Raw genomic sequence first — 16,402 nt, forward strand, 5'->3', positions numbered from 1 at the left:
CATCACAATTCGATCGCCAATATCGATTAGTATATAACATTCTAATCGCCTACCTAAACGTCCTTTGGACCGTTTGGACGATCACGCTGCCAATCACTGGGGATCTTCTCCCCCTCCAAGGCCCTCCAGGTCTTCTCTGCATTCCCACATTCCTTGCCCACTGGGCATGGACATCCATACACGGGATCATCTGTATCAGACAAATGCGCACGATCCATGAAGATCAGACTCTTTTGCATATCGCCCTCGCAGATCGGGCAGCACCACACCTGCCGCTTGTCGCTGCCAAATGGCTGCAGGATATATTGCTTGTTGGGGCAGTAGTCGTTTTCGATGGCCGCAGAGACGTCGCAGACAGGGATAGTCCAGATTCCTTCCATGGAGGGACCTTCAGAGAAAGGATTGTTGCCGTTTTTGTAGGCTTCTGTCATGCGGGATGAGAATGTTTCAGCGGAGTAGTCGTAGCCACCGGCGCGGTGGGATTTGATAGAGGATCGGATCACGTCCTATTTTTGGTATTAGAACCAGGATTATCCTTTATTTTTTTATTAAAAAAGAAAAACCCCGGGGGGGGTGTGATCGCTTTACCTGCGGTGTAATGCCTTCAAAGGCGCCAGCACCGAGACGGTCGCCTCCCCATGGTGGAGCAGTCCAGCCCCAGAATGTGTGCAAGTCATTCTCTTGCCAATAATACAAGTACCACGCCTTGCCATCTTCGCAGAGCATGTACCGTCCATTAAACTGTTCGGAGGTACCCTCACCGACTCCCTCTCCATCACCGCAAGAGCCGCCACCAACGATGAATACACGCTGCTTTCTCCAGATGCTATTGATTGCGATGGCTTTGAGTGCAGTAAACGTGTTTTCAGAAAGAGTGGCTTTATCGACGCCGGTGAAATCTACCCAGAAACCATCTTTGAGCCAAGTGTCGAGGTACATATCGCCAAAGGTTCTGCCATCCATGAGTTCATTGTTGCCCCTGATACGCGAGTTGGCCCAGTCCAGCGTTAGCTGACCCAGGGCCTCGCCGAGCTCAGCACTGATCTGGAAGCTTTCATCCTCTCTAGATTGAATTTTCAGCAAGGCGTAGTCTCAGAACAATCACTATGCTGTGGAGATGAAGACTTACGGGTTGACTGCATGATAGGTAGAAGTCATCGAGCCGGCGACCAAAGAGGCTGCGACAGCACCCGTAGCAGCAGTTGCCTGGGTTCCCAGAGCAGCTAATCCACCAGCAACGCCAAAGAGTGTGGCAACAACGTTGAGGATCTCCTTTAGATACGTAGCATCCTTGCCGCCATCTCCATCGTAGAATAGCGAAGCCCAAGAATCTTTGGCAAAAGCAGCAGACACGACGCTGGTCTCAAAAGCCTGGCCAACGCCCAAGAAGTAGTTATGAAGGTTGCTAATGGCTCTCAAGGTGTAGTAAGCGTTGCGAGTGGACGCGCCCTTTCCATTGAGGACACGGTTGTCGCAGACGTTCAGGTCGCAGTTGTTGGTTGAACCATCGTCCTTGCACGTCCAGCGGTCGTCTCCGAGCGCCCACTGACCCAAAGTCGCTGAGAGACCTAGAGAATTCCGTTGATCTGAGGTGTTAGGGTTGGTCCAGACCTCCTCGATCCATTGATGGAACCAGCCGTCAGTGTTGTATTTGATCCAGTCCTCGCGTCTGGGATTATAGAACTCTTCGACGGGTCCGCAGCGACGCTGAGGTGCGGCCAGAGGGGTGATAGGCAGCAATGCTGCGATGATGAGGCCGAGATACTTCATCGGGCGAGCTTTGTCCCCTCCTATGGAAAGGAAGACAAGTGGGAAGGGAGTATAACCACGATTGGGGAAGAGAGAGCTGAAGCATTACTACACCATCTCTGGAGCACAGAGATTCCTTTTTTATTTATACTGTGGGAACACCTGGAGCACATGGCTCTGTGGAGCGCTCCGACGACGGAACTGGGGGAGAGACGGTGGAGACTGCGGATATCCCAATCCAGCATGATTCTGCAGGTATCTAACAAGCTAAAACAGCGAAGGAAGCCACTGCAGCGGGGAAACATTCTCCAGCCTGTGCAAAAGTGCTGTCCATCACAATCTTCCGTGGGTGCCACTGGGGTGCATTCGTGGCACGGGGGGAACAAAAATGGAAAGCCATGATATCTTTCAGAAAAGGAGATATTCCGGGGGAAAAAAAACATCTCCCTGTCCCGTTTCACGGACTCTTGCGTAGATCCGGGAAGTTTACAGTATTGCCACGGGACGTGACGGGACGTTGATGGCAGCTTGTCCTTGTGGCGTGGTTCCTGGTCGCTGAAGACGGTGATGGCTTTCATGACCACATGATGATAACGGAGGAAACACTCCGGGACATCATCATCACTAAAATGTAGAAAATCAGGCAGTGTATCTGTGGAAAGGCATGCATCACCCCCAAGCCCAAAACCCCAGCCCGCCGATCGGCATGTTGAGCACATGCACACATGCTTGCGGAATTCTACATCTAGTAATCCGAAAACACGTCCGGTTCCTAGGAGAAAATAAAATATGGAGCTTGCGATGGAGGCCGTGGAGCAGACCTGCCCATCGCAACGGCGCTGGCACGGGGGATCGCTGCACAAACGGGCGTGTTGACGAACTGGCGATCTCCACTGACAACGTCGATCGGTCGGCAGGGAGGCGAGAGTGGCTTTTGACCCTGCTTGGCTCCACAGACCCTTCCGCGACGTCGTCATCGGACCAAAAAAATGACATGTTGTGTACGAGCGAGCGAACAACAGAGTTGATGATGTGAAACGGAAGATGGAATGTGGGTGAGGTTGCAGTACGAGCAAGCTACTTGACTAGTGAACAGGATCTCGTCGACCAAACCAACAGTACGGCCGAAACCAGATGGCAAACGCAGAGGGCGCGACATGCAGCACACGCCAGCGGAACCTCAGACAACTTTTAACTAGCTGGTAGATGCTGTGGAGCCATTGCAGAGCTCGAGAGAATCGTCGGAGCAGGGAAAATGCCGCAGACGGATGCTTCATACTACATAATTACAGAGAAGCACAGAGACGCGAAGAAACAAAACCCGCAGGCGCCATGGTACTGCAGACCGGGGGGTAGAAGGAATCATATGAAGACATTAATAGAGCCATACATAAGTGGGATGAGAAAGAAGAACAAGAATGAAAATACACCATTTGTTGCGCGCCTTTTTTTTTTTTTGGCTCGAATTTCATGCGGGAAAACCGAGAGAATGAGAATGAAAATGAAAATACAATCTCCTAAACTGTTGTCGCTTTTGAAAACATGGCTTTCCTCCCCGTCCAAGAAAAGAAAACATCCAAACTCGTCGAATTTCGCAGGGGTATCCCATTGTGATCCACCCAGTCTGTCGGAAAGTGGATGGTCCCCTTTTGTTAGGAATTACCTCTTGATTGCACCCGAGGCGACCCTTCAAAGGCGGCTTACATCGCAGCGACTGGCTCTGGAGCAGGCTCTGCGTGTTCCTCCTTTGTGTCCTCACGGAATTGAGGGAGAAGCTCGGTCTGTGGAGCCGCCGGGAAATCTGGATGCTCAATCGCAGCCGGGCCTGGCTGAGGCTCGGCCTTGACTGGGGTGTCCAGGATGTGCTCCTGCTTTTGCTTCGGGGATGCCGAGTGGGCGAGAGGAGTGACGACGTATTCGTGGGCCTTTGCACGATATTCACCAACATAATGTTTTACAATGCCGGTGGCCTGGCTGGTCTGGGCTTCTGCCATCTCCTTGACTTCCCGTGCGTGGGAGTTGATCATCTCCTGGAGAACATTGATCTGCTCGTCGATAAACTCCTTGTTGCTGAGATAAAACAGAGGTCCAAGGTAGGCAACCGTCACGCCAATGAGGGCCAGAACCCAGAGTGGTAGGAACCGCACGAGCCAGTACGATGTAAGGGCAGCCGAGAAAGTCTGCGAAAGTCAGCATAGAAATGCGAGATGGACGCGATTTGTTTGGGGGGAGACATACGGCAAGAGTATATGACAGGTTCTCGACGAACAGAATGCGTTGGAACTCGATGAGGAAAAAGTCCATCAATTGCTCGAGGTCCTCAAGCACGCTCTCGACCGTGTCCTTGGGGATAGTGTAGTACTTGCGAGGACGAGAATTGCTCATCAAGCCGCGACCGAAGATGGCTCGTCCACTAACTTCGACAATCGCCGTGACTAATCAAGGGAGTTTTAGAAATCAGATTCGCTCCCGTCTCTAGCAACTCCGAAAGCTACAACTCACATCCAAGGGAAATGTATAGTAGCTTCAAGGCCCAGCGGAGCAATGGAAGATATCGACCTGCAATGATCATAGCCACGACGCTGGCATAGGAGGCAGCTGTGGTTTGAGGGCGCTCCCACTATCTCCCGTCAGTAAACCCGTCAATGTCGCATACACGCACACCGCTGTATCTCGGAGACTTAGAAGGAGGGGGGAGCTCACGCTGAGCAAGCTATAGACGAGGGAGTGGTAGTCTGATCCGAAACGTCAGCCGGAGGAAGCGGAAGAGCAGGAATCAGCTCAAAGAGATACGTACGAGTCAAGGGCTGTCCGGGCGCGGTCTTCTCGGGACTTCCGTTGGTAGATCTGCGATCGGTATCCCCTGTGAAGTCTAGAAAGATCGTAAGACTTGTGGAAGGTTGAAGAGATCAGCTGAATCATAGGTTTGATACACACCATCGTTAGAGTGCACACTACATCACTTGCAAGGCTCTCTATGATGAAGGGTCAGGATGTGATGCTCCTCAGTCCAGGTTGCCGGTGAGTGACTGTGTAGAAACGACGAGTTGTTGTCAGTGTCTGGGGAGCTGAACATCTGGCAGGGTCGGAGAGCCCCTACTCACCTTACATTCTTCGGTTGTCAATCCTCCAGTCGTGCAGCAGCAATTTACCATTGCACAAGAGAGCCAAACAAAGCTCAAGTAAAGAAAAGAACAGCATGGATGATGTTGGTTCTTACCTGTGTGTGGGATATCACTCGGAGCAGATTCAGCCATTGTGGGCGCAGTTCTCCAGGGTAAGCTTGTTCTTTGTCTCGATGCTGTGGTAGTTGGGCAGGGTGGAAGAAGATAGGTAAGCAAATATAATGTAGTTAGTCAAGGGAGAAAGTAAAGAATGAGCGAAAGAAGAAGAAAAGGAAGAAAAGGAAGAAGAGGATGAAGAGGACGAAGACAGAGTTGGTGTTTGAGGTTGGTTTGGTTTGTTGGTGAGAGTGCGAAATCTTGCTTTGTTTTTAGGGAGTGATGCAATCGTTACAAACAGGAAAATCAGTCACAACAACAACCGTTTTGTCTTCCAACGTTCTCAACTAGGTATAAATACACTCTCTCTGATGTAGACATTTTCTTTTCTCTATTCAAGATGCCATCTGTCCTCTGTCCTCTGCCGCCTGCTATCCTCTCACTCTCTCTCCCGCCCTTCTCTCTCTCACTCACTCTCACTCTGAATCGCTGATGCCTGCTCCCTCTGCTTGCATGTGACAAACGGGTGAGTAGTTATTCTATTAATAGGATGATCCCTACAACCGCCAGCTCGTGAGGCGAGAAAATGTCCGATCGCACAACACCCACTCTGTATTATGGCTAAGGTGGCATTGTCATCAGAAGAAATTCTATTCCATTCCCATGGTATAACTAACAATCTAACGCTTAAAAAAAGAAAGGAAAAAGGAAAATGAAAATGACAATGACAATGACAATGAAACGCACCTATTGAAAGTACAGATAACCCGGATGTCCATCTAGTAGCTTCGAGGGAGGTCGAGAACCTTTTCGCTGACGAAATTCATAATCATCTCCTACCAATCAAGCCCGTTAGCAGGTGGGTTAAAAAAAAAAAAAAAGAAGAGACTTCCAACTGCACTTACCCGGCTAATGGGCGCAATTCTCGGCACAAAACATTCTCGAAGATATCTCTCGACGTGGAATTCCTGGGCATATCCCATTCCGCCGTGTGCGAGGACCTGAAATTGTCCGACCGTTAATTTAGTAGGAAGGGGGAACGGGAGAAAAAAAAAGTGACAAAAAAGAAAAAAGTCAGGTCATTCACGTACGGCTCTCTCGCAAGCAGTGAATGCCGCCTCCGCTGCAAGGAACTTGGCGGAGTTGCAGGCCACCCCGACCGTATGCTGCGAGATGGATTTGTCCGTCTTGCTCGCATCATAAAGTCTCGCAGCATGGTAGGTTGCTAGCTTGGCTGCCTCTAGGTTCATGTACGCCGACGCCAGCGGGTGGGCGATGCCCTGGTTCTGGCCGATCGGGCGGCCAAAGACGACGCGTTCTTTAGCATATTTGGCTGCTTTCTCCAAGGCCACGTAGCCCAATCCCAGGGCCTCTCCCGCAAGCAGACACCTCTCGGCATTCATCCCGTGAAGGACCTGCGGTAAGGAGATGAGTAAAAAGGACATTCTCCCCCACGGTAATCCAGAAGACGGGGCCGACGCACGATTTTGAAACCCTCGCCTTCCTTTCCAATGAGAGTATCGGCGGAGACGCGGTAGTTGTCGAAGAACACTTCATTGGCATCAACGCTCCGGCCACCCATTTTCTTGATTTTTCTGAGATCAAGACCCGGTGCATTTTTATCAAAGTCGATGAAGAAGAGCGAGAGGCCCTCAGATGGCCTTTTGACTTCTTCAATGGGCGTCGTCCGGGCGAGAAGGACCATCTTCTTTGCGACCTGCGCGGAGGATATCCATCTAGTCAAGCCATCAGCGAACGCACGTTGTCGGTAGGAGATATGTGGCTCTCACATCTTCTGGCCCGACACCCTGTAGTGGTCGCCGTCTCTGGTTGCCGTAGTGCGAAGTTTGAGCGTCTCCAGCCCGGTGTTCGGCTCCGTCCTAGTGACCTGTTAGCTGCCAAGCAGTCCTGTCATCCCCTGAGAGTCCTCTTTTTCCTACACTCCAAAACAGGTTCTATATTCTCCCGCTATCAGTTTGGGTAACATCTGTTGTCGCTGTTCTTCCGTGGCAAATTTGGCGACAGGCTGTATTCCTATGAGTATAATATGATTGAAGTTGGCGTATAGGTGAGAGAGATTATGCTTACCTGGGTGGCATAAACGTTGGCGTGGATTGATTGAGCGCCCGCGAGCCCGGCACCGCTCCTAGGAAGACGCCATGTGAGTCGCTCTTGACTCGAGACAAGCAATTGGGTATCCCTGGTGTATATCATACTGAGCGATTGTGTGCAGCATCATGGTAGCTTCTGAGATGCCGAGTCCTGCGCCGCCCAGTTCCTCCGGCAGGGCGATGCCTATCCAGCCATCTTTTGCAAGAGCGGCATGGAGCTCATGGGGGTATTCTCCGGTTTCATCGCGCTCCGCCCAGTATTCCTATATAGTTCCAAGAACTGCGATTAACCCCTTCACTTTCCTGGTCTCCCTGGCGACGGGACGATTTTTGAAAGAAACGCATAGCGTAAACCTACATCGGGGAAATTCGAGCAGATCTTTGATATAGCATCTCTGACCATCAGCTGCTCTGGCGTGAAACAGCTTAAATCCATTATTCTAGCAGGTGACGACGCGGAAAATGCCCGTGTCTGGGACAGTAGCTGCTGTACGCCCCGTGCACGAGCTGCCTGCTGTGAGGCGGGCAGTTGGCGGCACGCGAGGGAGAGGAGGGAGCGGGAGAAGAGCTTTGATGCCATTGGTGTCGTGTTTGATCACTATATGATGTACAATGAAGAGTAATTCGGCATTTACAGGTAGAACTACAGACGGTCATTTGATATTTATTGACCTGAGATCGCCGGCAGCGAGCTTGAAGCTGCTTTCGGCTCGGCAATTCCGGGGCAAAAATGATGCGCATTAGAGGCGAAGCTTTGTTCGTTTGGGGGCCACTCCGGGGAAGCTCCGAAAGGCATCCCATCCCGCAGCAAACGGCATGGCTGCAGCAGACCATGGCAACGATCAATATTCGCTCCGCTACCCTCTTCCTCTCCCCTTGGTCTTTAATCCTGTTTTTTGTCTCTCTCTCTCTCTCGCTTCTATTTTTATCTTTCTCCGTCACCCGCGTTTCGTTAGTCAGCATGTACCACGTGATTTCGCGTTTTGGTGTGTTTTGATCTCTCGAACAGACGAACGACAAACCACCGCAACGAACAACCACCGCCGAACGGACGAACACACCCGCCCACAGACACACGTCGAGTCTTCCGCTGCCCGAGGATGCTGCACGGGAGACGTACCTAGCCGTCTTTTCTCCCCATACTGCATCTTATTTTCCTTCAAGCTCGCCGTCGTGTCGCCCTATTCGCCCTCTATTGCGCGTTTGTTTACACCATGGCCTCCACGGCCTTCAAGCTGCAGAAGCCGGTCGGCTCCGCAGAATGGATCGCGGCAGAAAAGGAAAACATTATGTATCTGGTGGACCAGGAGATGGAGGAGGTTGAATTCCCCGTTCGACATGAATTGGATTGGCTGAACGAGCACATGGCGGAGGTCTTCCGGGGAAACCAACTGTACGTGTCCTGTGTCATGCTGCTCAACGTTGGACCGTGCGTTACTCACTCAGGCACAGCAATGTTACCGAGATATTCAAAACTCCCGGAAAACTTCGCGGTAAAACGCCCCGCACGATCAGAAAGCACAAGACTCCCGCTGGGCAGGCGCGTGTTGTAAGTCAAACTACATGCCACCATCCCCCGTTGTTCTTGCATGCAACTCAAGTTCGAGGATTATCGAGTCTAACATCGAACGCTAGCCCCTGAGCGATATCTTCTCTTTACAGAATGCTAAAAATAGTCCTCTCCCGACAAACCGATTCCAGCAGGAGATCTCAAAACTAGCTGCTCGCAAGGAATCACCTTCGAAACGGCAGTGGCCATTGTCAACTCTGAGCCAGAACTCCAATCCAAATTACAATACTGACTCGGGCTACCATGATATACCTGATGATGACCATATGCATGTAGTCTCTTCTCAGGCCACCGAGCCCGACCCGGGAGCCGAGGAGACTCAAAATGAGCCGGAAGTGGAACATGAACAGGAACAGGAACAGGAACATGAACCGGAACCGGAGCAAGAGCAAAAACAGGAGCAGGAACAGGAACATGAACAGGAACCGGAGCAAGAGACTGCAACGCAGCGTATTGATGAGTCAACTTTACTGGCAGAAGATCATGGTGACCAGAGTCCCTCTATTGCCCGCCGGACAACAGAGGATTCATTCCATTCGGCAAGAGAGGTCGCCGCGAGCAAAGAAAATACTGTCGAACCCATGGACTTCGAGTGCTCGCAAGCCCCCCAGCATCACAACTATTTACAGCCGGTATATCCTACCATTCAGCCCGAAGCACATGATACCTCCCCGCAGGCACAGCCCCAGCTCTCCCACGCTTATCATCCGCCAGCTTCAGGACCACCAGAACATGACACGATGCTTGATCATCTCGATGATATAGGTTCTCCGTCCGAAAAGTCGACCCCTGGACGCCCTCTTCTCCGGAAGAGCAGTCTCACATTTGCATCTCTCCCTGCCAGAGAACCGCTGATGAAGAAGAGCATGGGAGGCACCAGAATGTCAAGACTAAGCCAGATTGATCCGGCCAAGAATGGCTACTTTGGTCGCCAAACTGGAGGAGCCAGGATGACACAGTTTTTCAACGAGGAAAGAAACAAGGAGGAGAACATCAGCGCACCAACGCATGAAGAGTCGGACTCGGACACCAGGGCGACCAAATTTCATAACAAGTCGTCCACACAACTCCTTCATGAGAAGATCAATATGCTTGGTAAGACTCAGTCGACGAGAAGCACTAAGTCTATTGCATCGGCCACCTCGTCAGCCGCGCAGCAGATTGCATACCCTGAGCTCCCACCTTCTCGCCATGGACCTTCGACCGATGGTCCAAAGCAGTTGGCTCGCGAGGAATCACCAAGAATGGGCGATTCATCCATGCCACCTAGCTCACCGTTCTTTGCTCGACATTCGCAATTTGCCCGGGATCGTAGTGTAGAGATCGCGGAGAAACCCAAGTTGAGTCCGTCTTCTTCCAACCAAGATCAGTATGCGAAGCTTCGATCCTTACGTACAGGAACTCCAGAACGACGGTCTCCGGCGCCAAGATCATTTATCTCACATGGTAAATCAGCCTCTGTTTCTTCGCTTGCTGGCTCTCCACGTCCCGGCACTGCTGGGTCTTTGCATAAATCCACCACGTTCGATGGCACCCCCAAAAGTTCTACTACTCCCACGGGCTCTCCAAAACGTTATGAAGGACCTCTAAGTGCATCCAAGTCCAAGCTCCAATCTATAATGAAATCTGCCAAAGGATTGTTTAGCAGCAGCGCTGGCGCGTCCGCTGCAGCGAAAGAAGCCATATCACCCAATTCGATGCGCTCAAAACCCACAGGTTACCCAAGTCTGCATGGCACCTTTAGTCAGGCTTCCACACAGCAATATGAGCCCGAGAGCCCGGTGAAACAACAGGGCCGTCGAACTCGGAGTTCTACGGAACGTGAAGAGAGACGCAGAGAACAGGAGATGAGAGAACGCCAGCGTATCCAGGAACAATTGGAAAAGGAACGAGAGGCAGAAAAAGCAAGGACTTCCCACCCTAAAACCCCACACAACCCGCCATCTGGCATACAAAGATTGGAGGCTATTGTTCCTCCTCCATCTCCAGGAATCAAGTCAAGCCCGAAGAAGGTGCAGGCACCACCCAGATCTGCAACCAGAGACTTGGAGGATCGTCGTGAAGAGGAAATTAAGGCTCCAATTTACGGGTTTCCCCAAACACAACCAAAGAAGAATGAGCGTCGACCGGTCAAACCGACGCGGGAGACACAGAAGGCAAAACCCCAGCCAGTTTCTATCAAAATAGGGACGCTATCTCAGCGTATTCCATTAAATTCGGTTCCTTCAAGTGCGCCTAGCGTTCAAGATCCCACTCCCACACCGACTCTGACGAAGCAGCCGTCAGTCAAAAAGGCGAGCATTGCTTCTTCTCATACCAGCACTTCAACAAATAGTTTTAAGAGTTCAACTACCGGTAGCAGCACCAAATCGAAGGCAGCCTTGGCCGCTGAGAGAAGAGAACAAGTAAGTATTTCGCCTTTGTATACTTATCCTGGTACTAACAATCGGTAGCAACGTCGTGAGGCACAACAGCGACGAGAAGCAGAGCGCAAAAATCTCGAAGAAGCACGTCGCCAGGAACAACTTCGCGCGGAAGCCGAGCGAAGGGAACGAGAGCGTGCGGCCATGTTGGAGGATCCAAAGAGTGCTGCGAAGAAACAAGCAATCGAGAAGCGGAGGCTCGAAAATGCACGAAAGGCACATCAGCAGAGAAATCAACAACCTCCACCGGCCAACGACACGGTAAGTAAACGTCATCCATTCGTGCTGTGATGATGCTGATGTGATTCTTTTCAGTCCCTCGTTTCCCATCAGGAGAAGTCTAGCTTTCGGTCTTCCCAACGACCGGATATGGGCCCAGCTAGGCCTGCTTCTAGACTGAATAATGTTCAACCACCTTCTCGACCTCAGCCGATGATAAACCCGGCCAAGCCGCCAAAGCGTCCGAATGAAGAGGAGGCAGTGCGAACAGTATCGGGAAAGCGGAGGAAGACCGACGACGAGCTTGCAACTGAACCCCCTATGCGACCAACAATGGCGCCTCCAATTCGTCAATCTAATGTTCGAAAAGTAAGCACGTCCAACTTCATAGATGATGGAGCGATAGCTGACTGAAGAACAGGAACTTAAAGCACAAGCATTCCCGGGTGGCTATGCAGGTGCACCAACCATGGGACATAGCCAAGCTGGACTGCCAGTGTTCAAGCACCCGACGAACCCAGCCCGCCCGCTACAGACTCCAGGTCACCCTCAAGCCGGCCGATCGGCTCAGCTATTAGAGATGTCCAAGTTCGCAAGTGGCAAAATCCCGTTCGCGGACTCAAATCCACCACCTCCAGCCGCTCACAAAACCCCTGGACACAAACCAGCACACAAGGTTGCCCGCTCGCCAGCTTATCCCAATGGTGAAAATATCAAACTCCCCGAAATCCCTACAGACAGCGAAGAAGAAGATTCCGAGGCGGAACCGTATCACGTACCCGAGTGGGCGAAAGCAGATAACCTCCGAACCATCCTCATCGAGCAGGAAGGCAAAGATGGAGAGATGGTGTTCGGGCCTACTGCCCCATTGCGCATGGAGGAGATATTTAGAGATAATAAGGAGCGGCTGAAGAAATTTAGGGATCGAACTAGTAGCGCGAATTGGGGTGGTACAGATGGATTGACGACAGAAGAGATCCGGTGGGATATCGAGCAGAGAGAGGCACTGAAGAAGAATGGCGGCTGGACATTTGGCACTTAGCTGCTGTTATGTATAAATACATGTTCATATTCTTTTCGGTCTGGATTGTTTTGGCGTTAATGTTGTCCTTGAGTTTGTCTTGGGGAATGATTTGTTTAATATTGATAACCACAGGTAGAACGCATATACTTGCATACGTATATTTGTTAGATGAAGGACGTTTACCTTACTAGCCATAAAAGCAATTGGAGTTTTTGACTCGGATTCTACACTTGTTAATTTTCAAACAACTATGGAAGCAAAAGGGAAAAGGATCGATCCATCACATTTAAGTTTGCTCTATAATATAAATATCCATTCTAATCTTTCATCTTGTATCCGTTCAATTTGCAAATGATAAAGGAGATGTAACAAAAGCGCAAAAAAGTACGAAATGAAAATAAGGAAATAGGAAAAGAGGATAGTTCAGCCCGGAAATACAAAGTCTCCAAAAAAACGCCCCAACCGAATTCCGTTTCCCAATCCATTAGCTAGCCTGCTGCAGTCACTTCCGATATACAAAATAGAGTACAAACATCAGGATCATACGAGTGTCACGGTAGTGATGGGACATCACCAAGCGCTTCAGAGGTATGTATGACCTGTTCAAATCACTCTATGTCAGGCTCGACATCACTAACACCCTCGTCCCTGCCTTCGTCCATCGCATCAGCGTTGAGATTGGCAATGTCGCCAGTCCCGCGGCGTTCCTTGCCGCGATCGTAGTTGACAGTTCGCCAGCCCAGCGGTGCAGAGGGCTCTTTGATGTATTCGGACATGGGGAACTAAATAGAAAGGTTAGTGAATGGGCAATCTTAAAACAGAATGGAGACATACGTAGTGATCATTCTTCTTCATGGTCACGACCCAGGGCACATTGTCGAAGGTCACGGCTCGGAGGCGGAAGTAAGTATTGTTGGGGATGTTGCTGACTTCTCGGATGAACGAGTCTAGATCGGGGGTTTTGACACCGTTTACTGCGGTGATGAAGTTCGTTGGAGAGAGGCCATACTGGTAGGCTGGGGAGCCACGCGACTACGTACAGGTCAGTAATTCAAAATATGGAAGAGGGAATGGGGGTGGAAACAATACCCTGGCGCTGACGTAGACTTCGCTGTGCAATTTACTGATCTGCTGTCGAACGGCGTGATGCGGTTTCTGCAATACGGCACCGCAGAAAATCAGCGCCCGGTCGGTCTCCAGATCCTCTGTTGGCACAGTCTTGATCTTGATCTTCATCTCCTCGCCATTTCGCACAATCAACGCGTCAAGAGTCTCCTGGTCGTACATCATATCAAATTCGGACACACGTGTGATCAGCTTATCATTCAACGTTAAGATGATGTCTCCCTCTTCTAGCGGTCGGACATCGGCGGACAACGGCGAGGCGCAATCCACCTTTCGAACCATGAACAGTTCATGTCTTGCGGCATTAGCCTTGGCGACTTTCTCAATCCATTCCTCCGAGACACCCATGACACGTGCCTGGCTCATTTGAATAACATATGTCTCCATATCGAGGATGCGCAGGCGCGGGATGACACCACTCTGGATTTGCGAGATGACGGGGATCAGAGACGGCGTAGCAAGGCCAAGATGATATTCCACATCTTTGTGGGAGGATTGTGTACGTTCACCGAGGTAATTCAACCACAGAGCCTGAATCACACCATCGTCTCCTAGCAAAACACCACTGGTGCATTGACTGCTCAGTCCAGTGTCAACAGTGATGGCATCCAAGTTGATGGCGCGGTATCTAGGAGCCGCCGCATTAGGTGGAATAGCAACAGTGGTGATATCAGTGACGGCAGTCTTCGCAACCACGATTCTAAAGTTCTGATTGAACCCCACAAACAATGTCTCCGCTCCTTGTTTGATGTATTCTGGGCTCAAGCGAGCGGTCTTGACGGGCGCCTGGACGAGGCTAGGATCATACTGAATGATCGTGTAATTCTGCAAGGGATGCAAAAAGACAACCTTGGCGCTCACGATGATAGAGTCGGCGACGGTGATGTTGATATCGCACAGGTCAAACGGGACAATCGCTCGGGAGATCACAACCAAGCCCTTCTCTGCGTCAACCACTAATCCAAACCCTGTCTTTCTGGCCTGTGGAAACCCGTCTAACTTGACGGGCATGGTGCATGAGACACGGACAAAACTTCGGACAATATCAGCAGCGGCAGGGTGACTGACACCGTCAAGCTGAATGAAATCAGCTTTACGTGGGACCGGGGGTTCGGCAGGAATTGGGTCCGCGAGGTCTGTGAAATCCCAGAGCCCTGTTTGGTCGTTCCTCTGGGCCAGTCTCATATGCGGATGCCAGTGACGATCAATATGAACGATGCTTGTTCCACGGGTATGGAGATCTCGGATATGGCGATAGGAAAGAACAATTCTAGCGCGATCTATTTTCGACCGTCAGACGCCGGTAACTCAGCGGGGAAAGGTTAAATGCTGAGAAAAAGAAGGTCATACCTGGGATAGTCTTCAAAACTTCAATGAACTCGTCTAGATTTCTTGTTGGTCTTTTATCAACTGAATCGATGATCCATCCAGAAAATGTACTTTCCAGCTTAAACGATCCAGCTGCCTCACACACATAGACACCTTTGCACGCGATGGCATACAATCTCGCTTGCTGGTAGGATAGATCGTGGAAGGTAGCTCCAGCAACGGTAACATATCGTGACGGAGTGATCGCATGAAGATCCTGAACCTTGCACGTAACTTCCAGGTCCTCGCCGCCTCTCTGCACCAGCAGATGAACGTCCCCTCCGACGCTGGAGTCCAGGATATCATCTAACCGGACAAATTGGGTCAGAAGCTCGCCGTTGACCTTGATCAGCACGTCGCCTTCTTGTAATTTGCCGTCGCCAGGGCCTTCAGGAAGTACGATCTCCGCCACGAGCATACCGGTTTCTTTCGGGGCTACTCTGCGGACTTCAGCCTCCCATTCTGGCGAGAGACCAAGACGTCGACATTCGTCAAAGGGTTTGATGATCCATTGAGTCTGTATGGTTCCGCGACTGACAAGTTCTCCGTTCTGGATACACTGTAACGCGCGAAGGGGTCGGTCGAGTGGGAGGAAGTAATCAGTTGCCGCACCGTCAGCACGACCACCAGCCTGCAGCGCGATCGCATGGCCGTCTATGTTGACCACGGGACTGCCGGAACTCCCACCGCTAGCAGCCGCAGCGGCCTGGATGTAGTTCGTGTTGAAATCGCTGTACCCTTCACCGTACTCCGGGGCGTTGCGATCAAGACGACTGATCACACCGGAGAGAATACTCAACTTTTCACCAGCGTCGTTTCCCACAACTCTGATCTCCACACCCACACGGGCGGATTCTGGCTGTAGCTTCAATTCGGTGAGAGGCATGTACTTGATTGCCTTTGGATCGAACTTGAGGATACCAAAATCGTGAACAGGATCGCGATAGATGGGTGTTACATCACACTATTCGGCAGAAATTTGTAATTAGCCACCAAGAGCCCCAAAGAGCTGAAATACAAATAGAGGGAGGTATGGGGGAAAAAAAAAAAATAAGGAAAAGGAAAAAGAAAAAGCCTGAGCGTACCTCTTCATGATTATCAAAAATACAATAACCCCAAAACGGGCCCGCGCAGACAACATGTCTGTTGGTCAAGATATATCCACGCTTCGCATCGACGACAAACCCCGTGGCCTGGCTGGACATGGACAGATCCGTATCGAAGGACGCAGTCTGGCAGAAATGGATGGACACAACGCTCTTCACGACGGTTTCAATCGTCTCCTGCCACTCCGCGGAATCGGTCTGGACGGCGGGAAGCTTCATTTGCATCGCAGCAGCATCTTCGCCGGCGGAGTCCACGTCGCGGTATCCGTACACGGCAAGGTCGCCGGGAGTCTGATCGCCGGAGATCCTGGGTGAGGATGGAGCGGCTGAGTCTGGACGAAGGTGTTTGGCAGAGGGTAACGAGTGAGGGTCACCGCTGTGTTTGCGTTTAGGTTTTTGGGGAGAGCCGTTGAGCTCCATGGCGGAAGAGGAGAAGTACGATCGACGAGAGAATGCAGAGGGGTATTTATAAGCTTGCTGGTGGTG

At 51.1% G+C, this 16,402-nt stretch overlaps 5 protein-coding genes across 5 annotated transcripts; 1 reads left to right on the forward strand and 4 right to left on the reverse strand.

The window, feature by feature from the left end:
* Positions 1 to 53: 53 nt before the first annotated feature.
* Positions 54 to 1,770, reverse strand: D8B26_000625 (uncharacterized protein; the record flags this gene model as incomplete). The annotated part of the gene is made up of 3 exons (XM_003070998.2): positions 54 to 506; positions 589 to 1,063; positions 1,130 to 1,770. The coding sequence occupies 3 exons, from the start codon at positions 1,768 to 1,770 to the stop codon at positions 54 to 56; spliced, it is 1,569 nt and encodes a 522-aa protein (XP_003071044.2).
* Positions 1,771 to 2,960: 1,190 nt separating this feature from the next.
* Positions 2,961 to 5,206, reverse strand: D8B26_000626 (uncharacterized protein). The gene is made up of 6 exons (XM_003070999.2): positions 4,970 to 5,206; positions 4,547 to 4,612; positions 4,453 to 4,484; positions 4,252 to 4,369; positions 3,988 to 4,184; positions 2,961 to 3,929 (listed from the first exon to the last, which is right to left on the reverse strand). Exons 1-6 carry the CDS (start codon positions 5,004 to 5,006, stop codon positions 3,450 to 3,452), a joined length of 930 nt encoding a protein of 309 aa, XP_003071045.1. The 5' UTR covers positions 5,007 to 5,206; the 3' UTR covers positions 2,961 to 3,449.
* A 140-nt stretch (positions 5,207 to 5,346) lies between these two features.
* Positions 5,347 to 7,711, reverse strand: D8B26_000627 (uncharacterized protein). Its single transcript, XM_066123291.1, has 8 exons — positions 7,440 to 7,711; positions 7,187 to 7,344; positions 7,059 to 7,116; positions 6,911 to 6,996; positions 6,761 to 6,850; positions 6,454 to 6,706; positions 5,876 to 6,385; positions 5,347 to 5,806 (listed from the first exon to the last, which is right to left on the reverse strand). Exons 1-7 carry the CDS (start codon positions 7,659 to 7,661, stop codon positions 6,050 to 6,052), a joined length of 1,203 nt encoding a protein of 400 aa, XP_065979365.1. The 5' UTR covers positions 7,662 to 7,711; the 3' UTR covers positions 5,347 to 5,806; positions 5,876 to 6,049.
* A 584-nt stretch (positions 7,712 to 8,295) lies between these two features.
* D8B26_000628 (uncharacterized protein) lies at positions 8,296 to 12,394 on the forward strand (the record flags this gene model as incomplete). The annotated part of the gene is made up of 6 exons (XM_003071001.2): positions 8,296 to 8,474; positions 8,534 to 8,630; positions 8,717 to 11,056; positions 11,105 to 11,335; positions 11,390 to 11,662; positions 11,715 to 12,394. The coding sequence occupies 6 exons, from the start codon at positions 8,296 to 8,298 to the stop codon at positions 12,333 to 12,335; spliced, it is 3,741 nt and encodes a 1,246-aa protein (XP_003071047.2). The 3' UTR covers positions 12,336 to 12,394.
* Positions 12,395 to 12,627: 233 nt separating this feature from the next.
* Positions 12,628 to 16,336, reverse strand: D8B26_000629 (uncharacterized protein; the record flags this gene model as incomplete). The annotated part of the gene is made up of 5 exons (XM_003071002.2): positions 12,628 to 13,099; positions 13,152 to 13,349; positions 13,407 to 14,722; positions 14,793 to 15,774; positions 15,896 to 16,336. 5 exons carry the CDS (start codon positions 16,334 to 16,336, stop codon positions 12,926 to 12,928), a joined length of 3,111 nt encoding a protein of 1,036 aa, XP_003071048.2. The 3' UTR covers positions 12,628 to 12,925.
* Between the last annotated feature and the right edge of the window lie 66 nt (positions 16,337 to 16,402).

The sequence above is a fragment of the Coccidioides posadasii genome, chromosome 1 (genome assembly GCF_018416015.2).
Source record: "Coccidioides posadasii str. Silveira chromosome 1, complete sequence".
Classification (NCBI taxonomy): Eukaryota; Fungi; Ascomycota; class Eurotiomycetes; order Onygenales; family Onygenaceae; genus Coccidioides; species Coccidioides posadasii.

Excerpts from the sequence above, each read along its gene's own strand:
- D8B26_000627 (XM_066123291.1), bottom strand. The coding sequence starts at position 7,661 with ATGGCATCAAAGCTCTTCTCCCGCTCCCTCCTCTCCCTCGCGTGCCGC. Across the intron at positions 7,117-7,186 it reads ATGCTGCACACAATCGCTCA|GAGCGGTGCCGGGCTCGCGG; the intron begins GTATGATATACA and ends GCGTCTTCCTAG. Across the intron at positions 6,386-6,453 it reads AAGGCGAGGGTTTCAAAATC|GTCCTTCACGGGATGAATGC; the intron begins GTGCGTCGGCCC and ends TCCTTACCGCAG.
- D8B26_000626 (XM_003070999.2), bottom strand. The coding sequence starts at position 5,006 with ATGGCTGAATCTGCTCCGAGTGATATCCCACACACAG. Across the intron at positions 4,370-4,452 it reads TCGTCTATAGCTTGCTCAGC|TGGGAGCGCCCTCAAACCAC; the intron begins GTGAGCTCCCCC and ends GACGGGAGATAG. Across the intron at positions 3,930-3,987 it reads ACCTGTCATATACTCTTGCC|ACTTTCTCGGCTGCCCTTAC; the intron begins GTATGTCTCCCC and ends TGACTTTCGCAG.